Genomic DNA, 23,880 nt, shown 5'->3' with positions numbered 1-23,880 from the left:
ACCTCAGTAATCATTAACCTACCCTATACCTCAGCTCCCTTTCTGCAATTTTCACTATCTCACAGGAGTGTTGCAAGGATGAAATCTATTCATGACAAAGGCACTCTGATACTATGGAGGACGGTCAGATAAATACCTAGATAGGAGTTGACAAAGGATCCAGGACCCTCTTTTGTAACAGACTTTGAAGCCCAATGTCTGAAGCTTCAGTCTTGAGACAGGCCAAAAGGTCATTTAATAAAGCTGAATTTAATCACTCAAATGAGTATATAATTGCTTTTTAGAGAGATTAATAAGAAACCCTTCATTATAGTCCAGCAACAAAAGTGTGTCACTTCCCATTTTCAAGGTACTTTACAGAAGACATGCTTTCTGAAGCAAGGCAGAAGCAGCCTGAACTAGACAAAAGTCACAGAAGTACTCCCTAACCTGAGCCGCAATCAAAAAAAAAAAATCTGTCAGGGTCATGAACATTGATTATTCTTCTTTAGGCGCACACAGACCAGTAAAGTATCAGAGGAGTAGCCGTGTTAGTCTGGATCTGTAAAGTGGCCAAGAGTCCTGTGGCACCTTATAGATTAACAGACATATTGGAGCATAAGCTTTTGTGCCACAGGACTCTCTGCCGCTTTTACAGACCAGTAAAGAGTTTTACAGCTCCAAGGAGAGTGCCAGGTGCCTTCTGCAGGTTTCTTGTTAAACTGAAAAGCATTTAGGAAGCTAAAACCAGCTTCAGAAGTCAGAACCAGGGTTCTTTTTCAACGTGCTCTCAAGAATCAGTGATAAGGAGATGACAACAGGGCGATAACCAAGAACACAGTTAGAAACCAAGCAGAGTTCCTCGCTGTCGATCAGCACTAACTCCGCAGCATGCTGGCGCCCATAATGTAGCTTTGTTCAACCAATGCTCTTCACAAAGCACCAAGGCCATAACTCTAAGGAGAGACAACATTCAGTTTACTTAAAGAGAAAACAACGAGGTCTACATGGAGTTTAGCCTCAGCCACTGTTGTGGGCAATTTAAGCACAGTATAGTGCAAAACAGGGGGAAAAAGCCTTCAGGAAATCAGGGAAGATTTTTTTTTTTTTAAACGTGATACAAGACAATTCCACTTATCCAAAGCTCCCACTTACCCTGCATCTAAACGGAGCTTACTCCCCCCAGACAACTCGCCTCAGCTAGTTAACTTCCCCCATCTAAACCCTCCAGACAGGGAAGCAGTGGAAGCCACCCAAGGAAAAAGGCAGACCTCAAAATAGAATCCAGATCTCCTGACGCCCACAATGACCAAAACTGAAGGTCAGCGCCAGTACGTGCACAGCTTAGGCACTCAATCATGAAACTAGCAGGTTTATATTGCACTTTCCCCAACACAGAACCTTCTGTACAAACTGCTATTTGCAGACTTGGCTACGTGCTATAACAGCTTTATCAGTCACTGGCCATGGGGTACTGCAAAGTTACAAAGTCTCTAGAGACTCAGCACATAACTTTGTAATTCCCACTTACAGACCTGGAAAGGAAAGAAGCCAGAGTCCATACATCAACTTGGGATTCCTTCTATTGCCAGATCAACTGATCTGACATATTTGCAAATGTGGCAAGTAGTGATGCCTTTACTGTTTCTCATCTAGCTGCCCTGAGCACACAGCCAACACTCGAAAACAATGTCACTAAGAACTGGAATACCCACTGCAAATTTAAGAACACAAACAAAAAGCCACCAGCTTAATACATCCCACGGTACTTTGTTAATTGGACAAGTGTAGTCAACTTAATTATTTATGACAACTCTTTCAAGTGTTCTGTACTGTATTTTGTTAAAAGGTTGTGAGGTGTTATGAAATCACTTCCATTTCTTAGTAAGCTTTACTAATGATGAAATCCTGCCTTTTTGTGTGTGCTTGTAAATTAGCAAACTTCCACTGAAATTAAAATACGCTTAATCTCAGGCACTTAACTATCTCTTGAATCATATACACAGTTTACATTACTCAATTTACAAAGCACCATAACGCCATGATAGAATCGCAGGTGGTATGATGGGGAGGGGGGGGAGAAGAGAGGGAGGGAAGAGAACCCATCCTTTGCATTGTGGAATAGATTACAATGATATTCTTCTCATTGGCTGCTTGCCATTCTTAAGGAGATTGGTGGGGAAAGTGGGTAACAGCTGTAAGCCTTACCACTAAAGTATTCTAACATTCTGATGGCTTGTCAGTTAATTTGCTTTACAGCTCAAAACAGGAGACCATTCACAACAGTGGCAGGACTTCTCCAGAGCTTTAGTCTAAAACTCAGAAGTGCATCTTCAGCTCTTTTGCACAGAAGCCCGTAAAAGCTTTCAGACAGGTTTTCTCTAGAGATGTCTGTGCACCATTAAAGGTCTATTCTTACATCAATCTATAGGCAGCTGACTTCTAGTTAGACTTTTAATCATCAGAAGGGGATTCCCCACTTGGATGCTGTCTAATACAGTACTAACACTAAAGCAAGTTCAAGAAACCTCTGGTTTCCAAATCAGAGGCAGTCCATTCATACGAGTCCCCCAGCAAACGGAGAGGGTGGAGATCAATACACAGTGCTTCCCTCTCCCCACCATTCCTTTCCATTTTAAAGTGTAATATATTCATGTGGAAATAAGTGTGGATGGTGAAAAGAGCCAGATAGCCCTGGAGATGGGGGTCCTCAATTTTTCTGGAGATCAGGTGACAAGCAGCAAAAGGACAAGTATATCCCTAGCACAATGTCCTGTTCAAAGTGCTTTAACCCTGAACCTGCAGTGACCATCACTAGAGCAAAATGGGGGAATACCGTCTACAAGCCCAATTAAATCCTTAGACCTTCTGCCCAAGAAGGTGCCAGTTAGTGCTACTTATCTCTGTGGTTCTTGTGGACTCCTCTCCCCACCAAATACTGGATTGACATGTCCACCTCATTTCATATAAGACCTCAGTCACCAGGTAGTAACCTGTAGTCACTACGGACCTGGGCTGGATTCACACTGGCAAACTATCAGTCAAGTGTTATATTCTATAAAGCACGCCCTCATATTATTTTATTTATTTTTTAACAGCTGCTACCACAAATGGCTTCATAAACGCATTTGAATTTTCCTTTGTTATGTGAAGGCATATACACAAAGGAACAGCAAGAAAAACATTGGCAGCTCCATTTAAAGTGGGGGCAGAAAACATTTCTATTTGCTATGTTAACCAGTTTTGTTTTGTTCATAACAGACTTTACCTGTCCAGAGTGTTCTGTTCTATCCTACCAACCACCTGCCTTACTTGGAGACATCAAGCCTGGCAGGTTATGTTTAAAACAAGAAACAGTGAGAAATCCCATGGGAAGCTAAAAGCCACACACCTACACCCCACCTCGCAACCGGTGACTATAGAGTATTGAAGTAAATGTTATTTTTAGCTATCTGCGGCAGAGGCCGCTGGAACACGACTGAAGCATCTGATAGAACAGGAGTCATATCATTCTGGCCACCATAGTGTCTTTGTTACAGCACCCACCCTGTCTTTCAGCTCAATAATCTCTGGGGAAAAAAAACAGTAATTAAGAACAGTCCTCCTGACAATCAAGTATTGAAAAACCTCATCATACTCCTTTAATCTTGGCTTCCCTGCACATAGGACAGTTATTAAACAGCAGGGACCAGAGTTTGTGTATTTAGAGTATAGCTTCTCTAAACACACCTTAAACAGAGGATTTAAAAATACCATCATCCATACATATGGAAGAATTGTATACCCCACTTACTTCCTGCTTTTCATGTGAGGCTCTCAAGGCACCTCAAGAATTATCCCCATTTGTGCAGGTGAAGACAGAGGAATTAAGTAACTTGCCCAACGCCACATAGGGAACCAGTGGCAGAACTAGGAACTAGATGTGGGTATCCTGACTACTAGCCTCCTCCTCTCACCAGATTATAGTGCCTCCCAGAGAGTTTAAACTCTGAAAAGCAATAGGCGATATTTACTGTACTAGCTTCCTAACTTGTGGCCATTTAGCCCAGCAGCTACAATGGAGTCTCAAACAAATTACCCATTAGCTTGCACAGAGGAGGAGAGGGAGAGACACCGAATACTGTGGCTGCTCCAAGCACATCTTAAAAGATGGGAGCAATTGGAAAGAGTGGCATGGCAGGAACTGAAGAGGGAGAGGAATCAACTGAAGAGGGAATCAATCCTGAATAATGAAATAGGACAGAACAGAAGTTTCCTCAGCAATATCTTCAGTGCCATCTCTGAGAAAGCAAGAAGACTTCTTGGAAGAAGCTTGTGGGTACAGAAGAGTCTGCACTACCCCAGCATGCATTTCTGCTTGACTAACAGCACAACATGACAGCTTCCTAGCATGCCTCACCGATCCTGAACACAAGATTATAGTCTGGACGGCTGGTAGCAATAAAATCCTTAATCGAGTTCTAGTAAAACTTCCAAGCACAGCAATTCCATCAGCATCCTCTGCTCTCAAGACAGGAGAGCTACAAAAAGGTCCTCCCAATAATTGCCAAATAAATTCCTAGTCTCAGAAGGAAGCAAAAATTCCGACATCAGAAAACCAAACGTTTTCACAGGCAGCTGAAAGGACATAATGATGCTGCCCACAAACACTTCCCCATGAAAAAAAGACAGCAAATAAACTCTGTGCGAGTGTTCAAAAATGGTTAGTTCAATTGCTATTGAAAGCGAACTAGCAGTTTGTTTCCGCATTATTTCATCTCAAGACCACAGCAGAGTTTCCAAATAGCCATGGGCTTAAGATGAGATTTCCACTGCCGAAAAGAGAAAATAAGATGCTTAAACTATTTGCTTCTTAAGATCACATCATGGAACTACTACAGATAAAATGCTAGATCTCAATACTAGAAAAGACTTCTACATTTAAAAAAAAACAAAAAACACACCACACAGGATCCCAGACCAACTAATTTAAGAGCATCCAAGAAACAATGTTATTTTTTGAGTGGGAGGGACTGGATGCTGATGTAGCGTGGGTTGGGAATGGAACAGCAGAAATATACTCTAAAAATAGAATATGGCCGCTAGCAAAACTTCACCCCCAACGTGCTGACAGGAAGGACCTGAGAAGGGAAAAACTAAATTAGCTGAGTATTCCAACAATATTTTCCTTGACAGATCCCTTGCGTAGGTGGGATCTCTTCAAGGCCTTGCAAAGAAGCAGTAGGACTTGGCCCACCGTTTCCTGTGCATATTTAGGCTGTTGTGTATCACTGATTAGCACCCATTCTCCTGCCTCACTCATGGAGTTAAACCTGAAAATTAGCAAGCTTCCCCCAACCCTGACACATGGAAAATGAATACATGTATATGCCCTGACTAGGATTTAACACCAAACTAGTCACCTTGGTGCCTCAGCACCTACCCAGAACCATGTTATTTCCATCCCTGCAGATTTTTCTTCCTCTTTGGTGGGTTTCACATCACCAGTTAGTAAGAGTACCAGGAGTCCTGTATATTCCTTTCCCTCTAGACCTGAGTGGAAGAGCTGAGCTCAATGCTATACTAAAACTCCACTAGAATTGTCTACAGGGGATGCTCGGAGTAGCCTTCACTGATGATCATGAATTAAAATCTGAAGGCAGCAGCAAATCTGTCATTTTTGATTAACCACGGCAGCCAGCCAAAAGGAGCTTCCATCCCTACCCATGCGCGGGTAGTGAAGCCGGGTGACTGAAAGGAATTATGACTAATCGTACAGTCCCAGTGGCCACTTGGGTGCATTGCAATACTATTCAGAGCAGACTCTGAACATGTGCCAATACAGTCAAAACAAAAGCCAGCCATGCAGTATTGTGAAGGCGGTTAATATACAACTGGTTAAGGACAGGAATCTATCAAGTCACTAGGCTTTGAAAAAACAAAGGGAGCCAGCCTCAGCTCAGCTAGTCACACAGCACCTTCAGTTAAAAGCTCAGCCTTACCTCATCTCCAGTCAGTGCCAGGAATAGAACCCAGGAATCCTGAATTTAGTAGCACTTGGAGAATGAACCTCCTTAAAAGCAAAGTAATTTAAAAAAACAATAATAATCAAAGACCCATCTGTTTATTCTACCTCATATTGTTTCCAGCAACGTTAACTATATAAACCAGTAGGTTTACAGAGTCACAACAGGCTGAAATAAAATACAGCCACTGACCTTTTGAGTAGAAGTGCAAAATATAACCATTCTCGCACTTGTACTGCTGAGCGTTCAAATGGGGGGGGGAGGTGGGTGATTCTACATGGCTCAGGAAAATGGTAATGAGATTTAGTGCTTTCCACCTCCAAGTCACTAGGGCAGTCAAGGTCAAGAGTGAGCTAGATTTGTTGTAATCTGATGGCTGCTTGCTGGCCTCTGTAAAATGAGCTTGAGGTCAAAGTCCAGTTGCCAGTGGACAGATGATGGCTTTTGTGACATGGACACAAACTGGTTGCTGGTAGTCTCAGCAGAGAGGCTCAGGATGAATTAAATAACCCAATCTGCATTGCAGCCACCCGCAGAAGAGTCCCTTCAGTGCCAGCTGAGGCATACTGGAGTGGTGACAGAAACTTGCACTGCTGCGGGCTGTGCTGTGGATAAACGGAAAGATTCCATCCCCATGGCCATCCCTCCAGCATCTATTACCAGCACTGAAGTCATTTACTTTAAAAGTTGTCAGTTGCAAGTTAGTTTAACATGGCCCAAAGCAACTTTTTTGGAGGAAAAGGGGAATAGCATGAAAAAAGCATTCACGTTACAGGCTATTACAGTGCACAGCAGTAACTTGTTACCAGGAATTTGACCATAGTTTCTATGCATATTCACTTTGGCACAGAGAAAAGGCTGTAACCGCTCCAGCTGAGCCATTCGGGTCCAGCAGATCAGTTTTCCACAAAGTCCTAACTTGGCCTTCACAAGAAGGGCTGCTGCCATTGTTGCACTAAGATAATGCCACTGTTGAACACCACTCAATTCCCTAGTTAAGGGTGATATAATTTGTCTCTGTGAGGATGGCCCAAAGGCAAGATTTGTGGTCACGCAACTTTATTACTTCGCTTATGTCACAGCTCAATACAAACCACAAGTGAGCCAATAAATGGCTGGCATTTAAATGTAATTTAATTAGAGAGACTTTTTAAAAAGGGACCATTGTATATCCAGTGCCAAGCCAAGGATAATCTTTGCTATGACTTCATCTTCTGTGATTCGTCATTTAAGATGTTAGCTGGCAGCCATGGAATGAAGTAACACCATACTTCAGTGGGATGTAAGGTGAAATGCACACAAATTTGTATTGGTGGCTGGGTGAGAGAGATTGACTCCTTCTGATGAAGGGAAGATGAAATGTTTGCCAAAAAAATAAAAGTAGTTTCTAGCCAGGTGGCTGCCTTTTTCTATTGCCTATTGACAATGATTTTTAGCCATTCAGAAAAAGGCCATTAAAGCCCTTATTCTATGCAGGTCTCTACCACTTGAACTGAGGCCAAATCCAGTTTGCATCACAGATTAGGTTTAACTAACGTGTTGATCAGTTTGCCTCAGGGCAAGTCATGCAGTGCCTAAGGCAATTACTCTAAAATCACCTTTTTAAATTAGGTTTCAGAGTAACAGCCGAGTTAGTCTGTATTCGCAAAAAGAAAAGGAGTACTTGTGGCACCTTAGAGACTAACCAATTTATTTGAGCATGAGCTTTCGTGAGCTACAGCTCACCCTACATCCTTCACATGGCAGCACAGTCTAGGGGAATAAATATGGCACGAGGAGCTACTGTATTCTAAGCCTGGTCTTTCCACAGAACTGCCGTGTGGCTTTGGACAAGCTTCAATTTCACCATTTGTAAAACAGTAATGGCTACTTGCCTGTAAAGTGCTTTGAGGATTGCAGAATCAATTCTGATCCCTTTCACCTTTGAGATCCAGACTCTCTCTGATAAAGTTAGTCCAGATTTACAACATTTTAACTGATCCGAATCTGGTCTTTGAAGGCTGCAAAGGTGCTAAACAGCATTAGTTCTTATCTTTCTGGTTGTCTTCTATCCTACCATTTGGACATTTATGGTTCAAGACCCAGAAATTAAGGAAGTACCATTTTGATATGAAAATGCAAGAGAACCAGGGCTGAAGGAAAAAAGACCAACAAATTGCGGTATGGGAACTCAGGAGAGTACTTACCAGCGTTTTCTTCCATTCCTGTGGTACGCTAGTTTTCTGAAAAATTCCTGCAGAGAGAAAAAACAAAACGTAAGTGCAAGTTGATAGCAGAAAAATCCTGAGTTTTACCAAAGCCTTAGTCTACTTTAGCTTCCCTATCAATAGTGGCTAACCAAGTCTTTAACCAACAGGCAGGTAACTGAGCCCCAGGTTAGGGAACCCTATCTGGCAATTTTGGAACAAGACAGAAACACACTGACATCCACCCCATTAGCATAAAAGTGTGATAAGTCCTATCATGGTGAACTAATTCCAGGGAGCTTCAGATTTCAGAATGCTTTGGGTTTGAACAGTTCTCTTTTGTTGCTGTTCCATTCAAACAGGCCCCACAGGCACAGCACAGAATGCACATGCATCATCTCGGCTCTCCACCTCAAATATTGCAAGTCAAAAGAGGAGACAGCAGTACTAGCAGGTTCTAAATCTGCCCCAGGAGAGCGCAAGTCTGGGAAACCTCCCCCTTTCAGCACTAATGCAGGAGCATTAGCCATCCCATACACAAGAATATATTTGCAAGATAAAAATGAAAGTTATTAACACCACTTTAACCTCCAAGTGCCATGCATGCGGTGTGTGTTCTGCATACGGAGACTACTATGCCGTGGACAAGTTAAAATATAAAACTACAACTTTATTAACAAATAAAGCGTCAAACACTTCTTCCATGGATAAATCGTGGTTGTATTCCCAGGGCAGTGTACCTTAACCTATAAACAGGATGGATAAAAATTGATTATGTAAAACATTAAAATTGGATCTATTTAAACTGCCTTTTTAAAGAAATCTATGAAATTAAATGTGAAATTGACAATTTATGTTAAGGCCTAAAGTTATAGTCTATTAAAATAATTTAAATTAAATACAAAAAAATATTAAGCAGTATGTGTTTGCTGCCAAGTTTTGAAGAAAGTCAACCACTGAACTGGTGGAAGCCACTGGCTAAACTGGAGTGCTAGACAGGATTTTGACAAAAGTAGTCTCTTCTGCAGGGGGAGAGAGAATATTTTCTTCATTTCAGTTTATTCAACTAGTTCAGTTCAATGACTAGTTCATTCGAAGTTAAGGAAGAAATACGGAATTGAAAAAGCAGGAAAGCTAGTTTTTATTCCTCGATTGGAAGAGGAAAACAAAGTGTGAGACTATGAGATCGACAAGTTCTAAAACCTTGAATGATATGGTGACCAGAAACAATCACTTCAATTCATGACCTACAGAGAATACTTCCTTCAATAAATGAGTCAATTTCAAATGCAAAACAAGGGATCATCTTTGTTAATTTTTTCTTATGTATCCAGCACAATTAAGGGAGTTGTATTTAAATTTGAAAAAGAACCCTATTTTTCTGCATTTTTAATTGTATTTGAATTTCCACCCAAATAGTGCTGGACACAAATCACAAGTAAGAAGTTAATCTAGTAAAGAAGAAATCCATCATTTACCATCTTCTAACATAATAAAAACGGAAAAATTAAGAACCTAAATAAATGTAACTTAAGCTATATAATTGTTTAAATGACTGTGTAAAAATACAGCGTATCCTCCTGGTTATCAGAAAGAAGCACCAAATTTAGTGTAAGGGCAATTTTTAGTTGCAAATCAACATATTTTAATGGTTACCAACCAATCAGAATCAACCTTTCTTTAGGAAAAGAACTAAAAAGTACAAGTGCAAAATACGATTAAAACTGATTATTTAAATCAAGATTTTCTGCTTGCTGATTTAAGTCATGATTAAAATTAACAATTTAAATCACTGATTTAAATCAATCCACCCTTCCTATAAAAATGAGAACATTTCAATGCTTACCTAGAGAGAATGGAAAAGGTCATGTTCATAGGAAACTTTTAGAAACCACATGATGGTGTACTTAGCTGAGACACTCTGAGTATGTTTCCTAGACCTGAAGAAGAGGAGCTCTGTGTAAGCTCAAAAGTTTTTGTCTCTCACCAAGAGAAGTTGCTCCAATAAAAGATATTACCTCATCTACCTTGTCTCTCAAGTCTGAATTTATGGTAAAATGGCTTAAAAATTAAAAGAAAACAGCTTTCTTACAGAGATTCTCTAAGTTCTGAACTGAGCTGCAGAGGAACGAAACAGTGCACTTTCACTGAAGTATACTTATTTATACGGAATCATAAATGTGCTTGGTGCTTTAATGCAGTTTTGTTGTAGCCATGTTGGTACAATACAAAGTATTACCTCACCCACCTTCTCTCTCGGTGTTTTCAAACAATGCTGAGTTCCCTGAGTTCCTGTGGAGAAGAGCTTGCAGTTGCCAACCACAACAGAAGCTGATGAAAACAGGGAGGAGTTGAGGAAGGATGCTTAGTGATATATGCCTTAAGGGTTACCTGGTGAGTTCAAGGACTCCAGTTACACAAGTGACTTCCTAAAGGGAGAGTTTTTTAACCTTGCAAGCTGCTTCACCACTTCACACACTCCCTTCATCAATTCAATCTATGCCTTAGCACCTAGCAGCCTAAAACAGCTCTTTCAGCTCACCTTTGTCTCTTAGTCGCATCTGAAGAAGTGGTTTTTTTACCCACAAAAGCTTATGCTCTAATAAATCTGTTAGTCTTTAAGGTGCCACCGGACTCCCCGTTGTTTTTGTGGATACAGACTAACATGGCTACCCCTCTGATACTTGGTACCTTTGTCTCTGGCAGCTGGAAAGTGCTAATAGAATGTTGGCCAGGCCAGGAATGTGATGAGTTTCCCCACCTTGACAAATTCCTCCATTTTAGAATGTGTATTCAGTTTGTGCTACTATCCCAAGGTAGGACAGACTATAATCTTACTCGCACCAGGGTTGGAACTGTGTTTGAACAAGCAGTTGCTAGCGGAGCTTTAAACACGGTAGCCCTGAACTATATAGACAGGGTTCAGAGTAGCAGCTGTGTTAGTCTGTATCTGCAAAAAGAAAATGAGGACTTGTGGCACCTTAGAGACTAACCAATTTATTTGTGCATAAGCTTTCGTGAACTACAGCTCACTTCATCGGAAGCATGTTATTCATGTTAGTCTCTAAGGTGCCACAAGTCCTCCTTTTCTTTTTTACATAGACAGGAACTCCCTTTGGTCAGAGAATCATGCCCTAGGCTACCAATACTTAAAGCATTCCATTCCAGCACTGTTTAGACAGGGGGAGGAGGGGAAATTGTCCACAATGACCAGGGAAACCGTGCCAGAACTTTGCACAACCATGCTTAAACTGTTCTCATCATAGTGTGAATAGTGTCTGTTCCAAGCCCACCAGTCAGCACGCACAGACCTGGGTGCAGCAGGCCATATTAAACTTCTTGTTTAAAACCTCTTGGCACTTCCAGCCAACAGAGTCCATTAGCATTAAAATTTATATCAAACTCCTAGCTCCATGTCATACAGCTGTCCTGGAACTTCTGAAGACAGCTTCACGATAATACCATCCACATGGATTAGAATGAATGTCATATACTTCTACCTATCAGAGGTAATTTTAGCTGCTTTACAAACTCCTTAACCAAAAAAAATAGATCCAGCACTCTCTTCTCAGAGTGCAAATCTTCAGCTAGCAAGGGCTGAACGGTGGAGGGCATTTGTAGATCGAGTCACCATACCTGCTGTCTCAGTAAGCCTCATAGAAAAGGGAAGGCAGGAATGGAATGGAAACAGACACTTCAATGCTACTTTCACCACAGCACAGTCAGATTGTAGCAACCCTCCAGCCACCCAGGGATTTCAATTTCATTTCCTTTTCAAGGATGTTCGCCACAGGCTGCGCTCACTGAGCTTTGCTTACTCCAAGGTGCATATTTGCGCTTGGAATATTAATCCTTTCAGTCCCCTGCCCCCGCTGGATGTGCCAAGAACATCTGTCTCAAAGCCTGAGATCACTGGGCACTAGGATTCTCCCTAGTGTAGCTCTAAAGCCAAATTCTTCTAGTTATTATTACAGAACAGGTACAATAAAACCAGTCGTATTAGGAAAGTGAAATGTGATCTAATAGAGCAAGCAGCAGTGGAGTCAGGATTCCTAGATTCTATTCCTGGCACTGTCACTCAACTGCATGAGCTGGAAGAGGTCACTTAACATCTATGCTTCCATTGAGGAACAGAAATTGCCACAAGGGATCAGAACAGTGGTCCAGCTAGTTCTGTGTCCTGTTTCCAACAGTGGCCAAAACTAGCTACTTCAGACAAAGAACTTCTGCAGTAAGCAAACACAGGATAATCTGCCTCTCGTGAAAGTTTCCTCCTACCCCCAGTAGTTAAAGGTTGGCTTATGATCTGGCGCCACAGGATTTGTAGCCCTCAGAAAACTGTGTTTTTATAAGAATACGTACTATAAGGACTCTGGATATTCTTGTTATCCAGATAAACGTTAAATTCCTTTTTAGAATCCTGTTTTGGGCCTCTGATATTATATTACAATGGATTCCACAAGGTGAACTGTGTTTAACGAGTTTCCTTTATATCAGTTCTGAATACACCATCTTCCAATTTTATTGGAAGTGCCTTGTTGTGTTATGAGACAGGGGAAACAGACGTGGTGTCTTCCTTATCTATATCATTCATTATTTTGTATACTTCTAGCAAGGAGTACGGGGAATAAAAAGGAAGAATTGAAAGTATTAGTACACAAGCTAAATAATGATTTAACTGGCATCACAGACACTTTGTGAGATAAGTCTCATGACTGGAATATTGGTATAGAGCGGGATAGCTTGAAAGGCCATTACACTACATATGTTAACCCACTAATTTCCATACAGATTTAACATTCTGATAATTGGCTCCCCATGCAAATGGTATAATAAACATCACTTTACACCAGCAGCATAGCTACCGTGGGTGTGGCATGGAAGAGTAAAGTAATGACGATAGATTATAAAGTGGAAGGGGTTTACCATCTAAATTGTTGCTACGGTTTGGATTTTGTTAGCCTTAGTCTATGTCTACACTACGCACCTTTTAGCAACACAGCTGTGCCATTACAGCCATACTGCTAAAAGGTGTGCAGTGTAGCCGCTCTTTGTCAGCAGGAGAGAGCTCTCCCACCAACAAAAAAAATCCACCCCCAACAAGAGGCGGTAGCTTTGTTGGAGGGAGAGCTCTCCCGCCGACAAAGCGTGGTTTACTCCGGTGCTTTTTGTCGGTAAAACTCTGGTCATTCCGGGATGGGGTGGTTCACACCCCTGAACGACAAAAGTGAGGTGTAGACAAGGCCTTATTTTCACTATACAGCCAAGATAGGCCTCAGAGAAACTAGGGGCTTGTCTACACTACCGCACAGGGTCGACCCAGATACGCAACTTCAGCTATGTGAATAGTGTAGCTGAAGTCAACATACTTAGATCTATTTGCCATGGTGTCTTTACTGTGGTAAGTCGACAGCTGACTCTCTCCCGTCGACTCTGCTTGCGCTTCTCATTCTGGTGGCGTACCGGAGTCGATGGGAGAGCACTCAGCGGTCGATTCATCGCATCTATATTAGATGCGATAAATCGACCCCCGCTGGATCAATTGCTGCCCGCCAATCCGACAGGTAGTGTAGACAACCCCTAGTTAACAGCCTTTCACTAGAAGATAAGTTGTGCAGGACTGTTTCTCAACATACTGTAGCTCAGCAGTGTTGAATGGTTTATTAAGTGAATAAGCCGCAGCATGCACGTTCTCACATACAATTCCATTTGAAACAAAATCAGATTCCTGTCCTTCCTGCCAAAAATATGACCTTTTGGATTTGCGTGTGGTGTTTTTTTGTAAGAAACATTTGCAATATGCAGTAGTTTGAAAGTCCAGGTGTTCCAGTTTACTGAACAAGCTATATTTACAAAGCCTCAACATAAAAAGCAGTCAGCACAGTCAAAAGGAAAGTATGGCACAGAATTAAACCTTAAGCTTCTCAGCACCAAACTAAGTAATCTTAACTCTAGACTATTTTATTCAGCTCTCAGTGTTGCAGGATTTATGGGAAGTTTTGTGTCTCTGAGCTAGTTTTGTTGTTGGGGTTTTTGTTTGTTAGTTTTTAAGTACTTTTTGAAATGTGTTTAAGAATTTGGTGCTGTGAACTGTGACAGACTAACCACCCTGGAAGTGGAAGTCCTGCATTTACCCACAAAACAGATGCAGCATCAACAATAGTGCAAGTTTCCCCACACACTGCAATTTAAATCTCTTCTAGGAGTGACCATCTCCAGGAGCAAGAGGTACTTTAGTCTTGGTTAGTCTCTAAGGTGCCACAAGTCCTCCTTTTCTTTTTGCGAATACAGACTAACACGGCTGTTACTCTGAAACCTGTCATTTAACCCTTTGTCTCTCTGCTTATAAGTCTCCAATTGCTGTGGTAATTGTACAATGCAGACCTCTGCACAAGAGAAATGACTTGATACCCCACTTCATGTCTCAGAGACTTCTAAAGAGCTGCCAGTGGCAAGTGATCCATTTGGACAGCATCACAGATCTGCATATATAGCTTTTGAAAGATAGACATCAACCTGGATTGCATTTGAACTAGTGATGTAGACATGAAAGGCTTTATAAATCCTTGACAATCCAGAACCAACAAATCCTTTCCAACCAATACGTTTGAAACTGTTTTTTAATCTGCAGTAAAAGGACCATTTAAGTCCACTGACAAAAGTGATTTCTGGTGTCCTTCTCCGCAGATAGTCTGCGAGAAACTTCAAGACAATCACACAAACAAATTTTCAAATCACCTGAACTGCTACTGCTTTCCCTAAAAGACTGCTGTAGAAGTACTTGCAGTTAGCAGGTTATTACATGTCCAAGAATAAAGATGGCATTAAGAACACATTCTTAAAGTTCTTCTTTAAGTGGTGGTAAAACAAACGGTCAGTAAGCAGAAATTTTTAGGAAGAAAAAATATTTCACAATAGACTAGATTTTACCTTCCTCAGCAGAGAGGTCAAAACTATATGAACAATGAAAACACGCAAGCCACAATACTCAAACAAAACCCCTTACACCACAAAATTATGTTTTGCAAAATGGTAATTCCATAGATTAGAGGAACATAAAACAACTGGAATGAACAGATTGGTAGCTCGACAGCAAGGATCAGCGAATAGAACCCAAACTGGGTCACATGCTCAAGCAGCAGAAGAAAACCTGGTTAATTGATATATTAAGGTTTATTTAAGATGTAGTCTACTATTTGATGAGTTCTGTCTGTAACCATAAACCTGCTACACAATAAACTAATCTGTTAGGCCTTTTAGAACATGTGAACAACTACTACCCCAATATATTGTGACATTTCTAGTATTCTGAAGCAAGGTATTTCATTAGTTTCATCTACATCCTGAAAGCTTATGGTATGCCAAAGGAAAGAGAAAGAGAAAGAAGCTGTATAGTTTTTACATAATGATTCCATGCAGAAGCCCAGTTATCCTACTGTTATCCTCTCTGTTCTGTGATGTGGCACGTAGTAAAATGAACCAGTGACTGCCTGGCTGTACTCTAACACCAGGAAATAAATATTTCAAGGAAGCTTATTTTCCTGAAATCTAAGTTGTGCCTTCCATGCCACCCCTCTTCCAAAGAGCACGAATTCACACAGCCATCTCAAGAGGTCAAGGGAGACTGAAATCAGAAATCACATCATTGTTGCTTAGGAGATGCCTCTGGGAAATGGAGTGTTAAGTTAGCAAGTCTCAGGAGTGCAGTTATGAACAGATATTTTTCTTAACATGGGCTCCACCTCTGAAAGGCAAGAACCCAGCTTTGCACCAGACAATAGTTTGTATATATTAACGCAGGAATAGTAAGCATGAAGGACCATTGCATACAAGCAGTAAATACCTAGAACTCAATTCACGTTCATAAATCAGTGGAAGGGAAAAGTTACTAACTGTACCCATTCTTCTGTTCTATGAAAATTCAAACCACCAAGTAGTATCTGGAATGTTGTTGTTTGTGGGTTTTTAAAGAAAATTTACAAAGGTGAGCCACAACATGAAGATAACATTTCAGATTCAAACCTGATCACTATCCAGTCAGCTATCATACTGTTTTTGTATGATATTTTCCCATTAATAATAATAATAATTATAATATTCCAACTTTCATGCACAAACAATGCAGATTTCAGTCAAAACAGCACAACAAGATTTGTAAGAATTTTCTTGGAAGTTAAAATTCCATATTTTAAATATTCAATTGCATATATAATGATTTGTCTTATGCCACACCTTTTGGAGAATTTTAAAGTGGTTTACAAACCCATCACACCACAATCTGCTGCTATCTCTAAGGAGAGTGGAATAAATAGTCCTGTAAAAGCACAAAACAGCACAACAGGTAGTGAACAGGAAATGCCATCTCTAGTTCAGACTTCAGGGGGATTTTAAGGAAGCAAAATTTAGTCAGGATACTGGATCTTCAGCGACAAGCGGTCAGGCCTGTGAGGTTGTATCTCCTCTGAAAGACAGCAACTACAGCTGCACAGTCCCCCAGCATCACTGGTGCACCAATTCAAAAAGGAAGAAGATCACCACTTGGTAAGATACCATATTACTTCCTGTAGCACCTACCTGTTTCTATTAGGTCCCCCACCAAAACACTGACCTAACCTGACCCCGTTTAGTGTCTAGTTTGGCCTACTCATATCACAGCACCAAGTACCATGGGTGCATTTTATATACAATACATATACCAAGACCAACTTCAGAACATGGGTTGATGTGTAATTCCTGGGTGTGACATCACATTTGCGAGTTCTGAGACTGAAACAGACAATGCTGCCAAAGACTTTTTCTAGGCCTTGTCTACACTGGCAAGTTGTTCAGGAGTAAGGTCGGGTGTGAATTTAAAGTGCTAGGGCTATTGCAGAACAGGAGTATCCACACACAGGGTGCTATTCCAGAATAGCTATGCTGGTAAATTTCCCCTTGTCGACAAGCCCCTAGATTGGGAGTTAAAGATGAGAGATTAGATCATGTTTGCTAGCTTGTTCTAATTAAAAACCTTCCAAAATGCTAGTCAAGCCAAGGCAAGCTGTACTTCAGTGTGCGCTAAACTGGTCAAGTTAAAGCCGACAGGGGCCTAGGCTTTAACTTGACCAGTTTAGCACACACTAACATACAATTTGCCTTCACTTGACTAGCATTTTTGAATACGTTAGATGGAGCTACCTAACAAACAATACAACTTTAAATCCTTGTTCAGAGAAAGCCAAAGTTACCGAGACCAACTGAAGGAGGAAACATTGAACAGACAGCATGACAGACCTCAGCACATATGCCCAATTACACACACTTTTTTCTACAAAAGCCATGAGGTAGTTGTAACACTGCACCCCATATTCTTCTGATATGGTTACAGCATAATAATGATGCATTTTATGCAAGCCGGGTCATGTGAGGGTCATTGGAAATGTTATGATTTGCTGAATATGATTTGTATGCATGCATCATTTTTGTACCTGAAATTATGAATATTTACTGTGTATCTGTACTCCAAATGAAGTTACACCTGGGTAACACCCACTAGACAAGATGTTTTCAGCCTAGACAGTGGCTGGGGAAGAGCCTATTCAGGGCAATGGGCCATTAGGAAAAACAATAGGCCTTAGGAGAAGCTTATCCCCAACTTGGTGAGCCTTCCTGAGAACACTACAGACTGCCTGTAAGTAATGGCTGTTATGACTCTACAATGACATGTGACCAGACCACATGTCTCTGGACTCCATCTTGGGATGTCAGTGTTCTTCCACAAACTGGTCAGGGAACCAAGCTTGGAAACAAAGGGATCCCACCATATGCTAAAGCTATATAATGCAGGAAGTGACATCATCTGGGGTTCTTCACTCCCCACACAAGAAGACTCCTGGAAACACCTGAGGAACAAAGATTGAACTGGAGGAAGTGCGGGACGCAGGCTAAAGGGATTTCTAGCCTGTGTATGAAACACCTGGGGATTCCAAGCTGCAAAGCAAGTGTAGCTTGTATCTTAAGAATCTACAAGTCTGCCTGTATCAGTTAAGGTGAGAATCTGCTATTCATATCCAGTCTGTAACTAACTGTATTATTTTGTTTTCAGCCAGACTAAGTGAAACGGAGAGGGGCTGTCAGAGAATCAACCTTTTCATTAGCTTTCATCTACTTTTGAATATAGCACTGGGCCCCATGACAAGCTTTACTAGTCCAGAGGAGCTTTTAGCCTTTGAAACAGCAAAGGCCACTTTCACAACTCCCCAGGAGACCAAAGGCTGCACCTCATTAGCAAAATATCAGCTTTTAATGGACACACACTTTTGAAATGGTAGAAACGGCCACAATATTGACTTACCCATGTATCTGCCTTGGTATATGAGAAGAGATGGCTTGTTTGGATTCACCAGAAAGGAAAACCTCCAGCTTACCACCGAACCCAGCCTTCAATTACATGGGGAGCAGCCACAGGAAGCATTTTTGATTGAGAGTTGCATGTATCCTTTGGGCTACGTACCGTTCACTCGTGCACTAGTTCACTCAAAGCGTACACAGTAAGAGGGCTGCAAATTTACTCACCGCTCTAGCCTCAGTTCTGTGGCTTCCATGTTTGTCAAACTCTCAGTGAAAACAGAGGGGGTAAGTGCATGTTCTAGCACTGTGGTAATGCCGCCAGAGTTATGAGTGGAAAGGAAACTTCATTTGAAACCACGGTTTCCAGACTGAAACTGTTCCATTCTTATTTTCAAGCAACGTGACGGTGGATTGTTTCGCCTTTTCGTTTTTTGTTTTTGTTTTTTTTTTAAATGTGTTCAGCCATTTGAGTCACCAGAGCATTAAGAGTAAGTTGTCTCTCTCCTGCACCCGCTCAGTGCATCTCAGATCATGCAGAACGGAAAGCCTGCAGATCTGGTAGTGAAGGGCAGAGAAGCATGCTGCTCCTTTAAGACCCTAGCCGTGCGACTGATTTTTGTTGAGCATTAACATAGTTGACTCCAGGGAGTTCATGTCCAGATACACTATGGATAATAAATGAGTGGTACTGCACCGAAGAATATCCTGACGTGTACTGCACCATGTGAAATGAACCCACAATTCTCTGCCTCTGGCACCAGCAGCTCAGGCAAAATTGGATGCTACCAAGCTAGCCATAGCTGTACAGCATGAGAAGCCAACACGGCCATGCCAAGAAAAGAGCTACTGTGCGGAAAAACTGAGCCCCATGTAACCACATCAGAAAAGCACAGAAGACCCTGGTTACACTTAACAGGGTTCTATTCCTAGTGTATTCCTGTCGGTCTTGGCTACCTCTCTTCTTGAGCGACAAAGTATTGAGACCAGAAGAGAATCCAGAGATGGCTGCATGGGAAAGCTTGTACCACACCAAATCTGTGGCTCACCTGAACCCCAAGGCACTCCAGAAGAGTTAAGAGCTCCTTAAATTGGGGGCTGGACCAGTTACTGTTGGGTGTGCACTTGAAACCGAACCTTCAAGGCAGCCACTTGTGCTTTATCTGGAGTATTAAGAGACTTACCCATTCACTCCATTATTGTGTGCATGACTTCACTCTGGGATGTATAAATCCCAGAGCACACAATCTGATAAGACCCCATGATCTAATGGTTACCCACTCAAGTACGTACAATGGCACCTTTAACTGAATTTCATGTTGAAAACAAAGGGCCCTCATTTTCTGAAGAGAAGAAAATTCAGACACAAATAAATTGATCAATGCAGTTACAGTTGTGAATTTGAAACGTACAAAGTCAAAATTCCTCAAGTGAGCTCAGCTATTCCACATAAATCCGTGGTTTAGCAGTAGCCACCCAGGAACCAACTATCAGGGCCTGTGGGAACATTCATTTTTAATAATTAACTTTGGTGCTTGGAAATTGCCGATAGTTTTGTCACATTAACACAGAATCCTATGCAAAAACAAACCCTGGGTGCAAGCCAGAGCATGTTAGGCAGGGCCGTCCCTAGACATTTTGGTGCCCTACGCAGCCCCCATCCCACAGGGGGAGGGAGAGGCTGGCCCCAGGCCTCCGCGAGGGGGCAGGAAGGAAATTGCCCCCCCAACACGAACCAGTGGAGCAGATTGGGGCCTGGTCGCTTCACTTCCTGCTGCCCGGTGATTGCAGGGCGGGCCCGACCCTGCACTCATGGGGCAGCAGGAAGTGGAGCGACCCAGCCCAGCCTGCTCCACTCTACTCCCCTGACTCCCAGCCTTGGGGGGCAGAGGGGAACTGGGGGAACTTGGGGGACAGCACTCACCGGCGGCACAGCTGGGAGCCAGCGGAGCGGAGTAGGCTGGTGCCGGGTCGCTCCACTGCCCACCGCCCCGTGGGTGCGGGGCGCGCTCAACCTCTGCTGCAGTCCCCCAGGGGAAGGTGTAGTTCGGCATGGCTGGGGCGAAACAGGGGTGGGAAGAGGCAGTGCGGGGGCAGAGCAGGGGCAGGAGCTTTGGGGAAGAGGTGGAGCAGGGGCAGCTTTCCTGGCCCCAGGGGATCGGGCTGGCCGCTGGAGCAGCATGCAGCTGCGTAGGGCACCAGAAAATTTGGGGCAATTTGGTGCCCCAAATTTCCTGGTGCCCTACGCAGCTGCGTAGTTTGCGTATGTGTAAGGATGGCCCTGATGTTAGGGTTTAAACCTCACTAGTAAAGCAGAGCTCCAGAACCAAGCTTGGTCAGTCAGTTGCAGTTCTAGCATTCTCCTCACATTACATCACAATAAACTTACAGACAAGAGCAATTAGAGTCAAGTGCTTTAACAATGTCAAAATAGTGCCACACACACTTAGGACTTGTCTACACTTGAAACACTACAGTGGGACAGCTGCTGCTGCGTCGCTGTAGCACATCAGCGTACACACTACCCACACTGATGGGAGAACACCTCCTGTTGGCATAGGTAATCCACCTCCGCAGAGACAGTAGCTCGGTCATTGGAACAGTTCTTCCATTGATAGTGCTGTCTACACAGGGACTTAGGTCAGCTTAACTACCTCGCTCATTGGTGTGAAAAATCTACACCCCTGAGCGACGTAGCTGGGTAAAGCTAATTTTCTAGTGTAGACCAGCCCTCAGTTGTACTTGTGTGCTTCAACCCTTGTGTTAAATAGTATCATCTGCATAAACTGGGATGAGTAGAGAAAGAGTATGGATGGAGATCAACACCCTCAGAGTTTAACAAGATTTCGGGTCTGACTACACTCCATTCCAGGGGTTTGACTGTGCACCAGCAGACACATCCAAGCCAGCTTTGATCTAACTAGATCAAAGTGAGCTCAAGTAACAACAGCAGTGAAGTCGTGGCAGCATGGACATCAGCCCAGGCTCAGAGTTCCACCTTGATTATCATACACATGGTAAGGAGAGCAATCACTTTAGATAAGCTACTACCAGCAGGAGAGTGGGGTGGGGGGAGAGAAAACCTTTTGTAGTGGTAAACACCCATTTTTTCATGCTTTGTGTGTATAAAAAGATCTTCTATACTTTCCACAGTATGCATCCGATGAAGTGAGCTGTAGCGCATGAAAGCTTATGCTCAAATAAATTGGTTAGTCTCTAAGGTGCCACAAGTCCTCCTTTTCCTTTTGCGAATACAGACTAACATGGCTGTTACTCTGAAAGTTATTTAACTGTTGAGTAAGTAAATTCATTTTGAATAAGTGAAAGCAGGTAGCAGTCCTGCAGAAATTAAGCCCTGTTTTTCACCACCTCCTTGTTTACTTTTTAGAAGAGGAGGCAACAGATGGTAAAAGAGAAGGGGAGCGAATATTCCTTGGAGTGCTGCATGAGCCAGTTTTTAAAGAGAGATTTACTGTTTGCTGCAGTGACATTTTATATGACTCATACTCACCTTCTATTTTGGTGCTCTACATTAGATGCTTTAGTGATGTCCACAAAAAGCTACACAATTGACTGGGTGACAATTCTAGACACTCCATCCCCCATGCCCTGAACATCATGTTCTACGAGGGGACAGAGCTGTGACTACCTGATTTTGATGGCAGGCACAACTGCAGGCACTACTTGCAGTGCGACTTGACAACAGGCAGACAAGGGCTCAGACTCTCCAACCAATTTGAATAAACTCTGCTAGTCAAGCAGACAGCTAATCTGTCATCTCCATCTCATTTGCTCCCACACCATTTAGCCACCAAGTGCACTGCAATTTCTCACTCCCACACACCAACTCAGATTGCCCTCCCCCAAAGAGTACAGATGTCAGGATAAAATGTCCTGACTTTCACAGCACACATGAGCCCCTGATGGCTTTCTATGGAGAACTCAGAGCATGGATTAGCACACAATATTTAGATGTAGTATCTCTTATAATGAGGGATGGAAGCTGGATCAAGTCTGGGCCTTGAAGGAGTTATTTTCTTCATGAATCCCCTGTACAAATTCTCTAATCTCACAGCAATCTTTTAAATTAGGTATTTATTTCCCCATTTTACAAAAGGTGAAATTGAGGTACAACAGATCTTAAGTAACTTGCTCAAGGTCACAGGAGTCCAATGATAGACAGCATTAGGGTTTGTCTATACATAGAACTATTCCCAAATACCTTTGTATGTGAACGCTCTATTCTGGCATAAGCATGCCTGTTTCTTGTTTAGTTTAACCCACTGAGGCAACTGGCCTCAACACTATACCCCACACACGTGGTTGAGCTCTCCTAGCTACACTAAAAACTACAGTGCCTATCTATATCCATGAGTAATTTACAGTCAGTTAGCTAACACACATTCACTGTTGATGTAAAAACACACTTTAGCCCCAGTCTGTGCTAGTCTTAAAAAAAAAACAGGCTACAAACATAAATTAACATGCCCCCCAACAAGAGACAGTTTTGCCTCATAGCAAACACCCGGTTTGCCTGTTCCATGCCTGCATCACAGATATTCCTTCAGCATAAAACCAACTGTGAACAAGTTTACTACTTAAAACAAAACTGAGGGAAGGGACTGTAGGACAGAACCAAAATACAAAGTGGCCTGGAGGAATTATAGCAGCAGGAAGCAGGTTCAGAGGGAAGGGACTGTAGGACAGAACCAAAATACAAAGTGCCCTGGAGGAATTATAGCAGCAGGAAGCAGGTTCAGTGCCAATAGACAGATGAGGGCAAGCCAGATAAGTACAGACCAGGGAAGCCCTACTTCATTTATTGGGTAAATGCATTCAAAAAGTCATTTAAAACAGAGTTGTAACTTACATTTCCTTGAGGATGATTTACCTCTAGTTGTCCCAGAGAAGGTATGGGCTTGGTGTGGAGATGGGTGCCCAGGTGAGGATTTCTATCTTAAAGGGGCACCCTATGAAAAACTGTAAACACCCATGAAAGCTTATGCTCCAATATGTCTGCTAGTCTATAAGGTGCCACAAGACTCTTTGCCACTGTAAACACCACAGATATTAATCCCGTATCAGCAGATCCTGCCAGCTTCCTCATTCACTCCTTGCTTGTAGCCAGCGAATTCAATAGTTCATTGTAATGCCATGTTTTTTAGATCCTCTTTGTCTTACAATGAGGCAGTTTTGATCCAGTAGATAAGGCACCAGAATAAGAGTCAGGATCAGGACTCTGGTAAAATGGAGACAGTGCTTACCCACCTTTGTAAGGAGTTTTGAGATCTTTGAATGGAAAGTGCAATAAAAGTACTGTTAAATATATGCGAGAATGCAAATACTTGAAAGTAATCTGGAAGAAACACTTTCTAAAGACTTGTCTG

General features: G+C 42.3%; 1 protein-coding gene across 4 annotated transcripts in view; it reads right to left on the bottom strand.

Moving 5' to 3' along the window:
• The window catches only part of PHACTR4 (phosphatase and actin regulator 4), a gene marked incomplete at its 3' end in the record, with an annotated part of 99,197 nt that overhangs the window by 54,632 nt on the left and 20,685 nt on the right, over positions 1-23,880 (bottom strand). For 2 of the 4 annotated variants that reach the window (XM_084609631.1, XM_084609632.1), the window contains exon 2: positions 8,171-8,217. In XM_084609631.1, coding sequence (XP_084465757.1) covers positions 8,171-8,186 — 16 coding nt within the window. In that variant the 5' untranslated portion in view covers positions 8,187-8,217. Of the gene's footprint in view, positions 1-5,960; positions 6,032-8,170; positions 8,218-10,016; positions 10,039-23,880 lie in introns of those variants that run through there. The other 2 variants (XM_084609634.1, XM_084609633.1) reach the window with 2 other exon arrangements.

The sequence above is a fragment of the Lepidochelys olivacea genome (genome assembly GCF_965140295.1).
Source record: "Lepidochelys olivacea isolate rLepOli2 genome assembly, chromosome: 19".
Taxonomy (NCBI): Eukaryota; Metazoa; Chordata; order Testudines; family Cheloniidae; genus Lepidochelys; species Lepidochelys olivacea.
The sequence above is the reverse complement of the archived record's forward strand: the minus strand, read 5'-3'. Positions and strand labels throughout refer to the sequence as shown.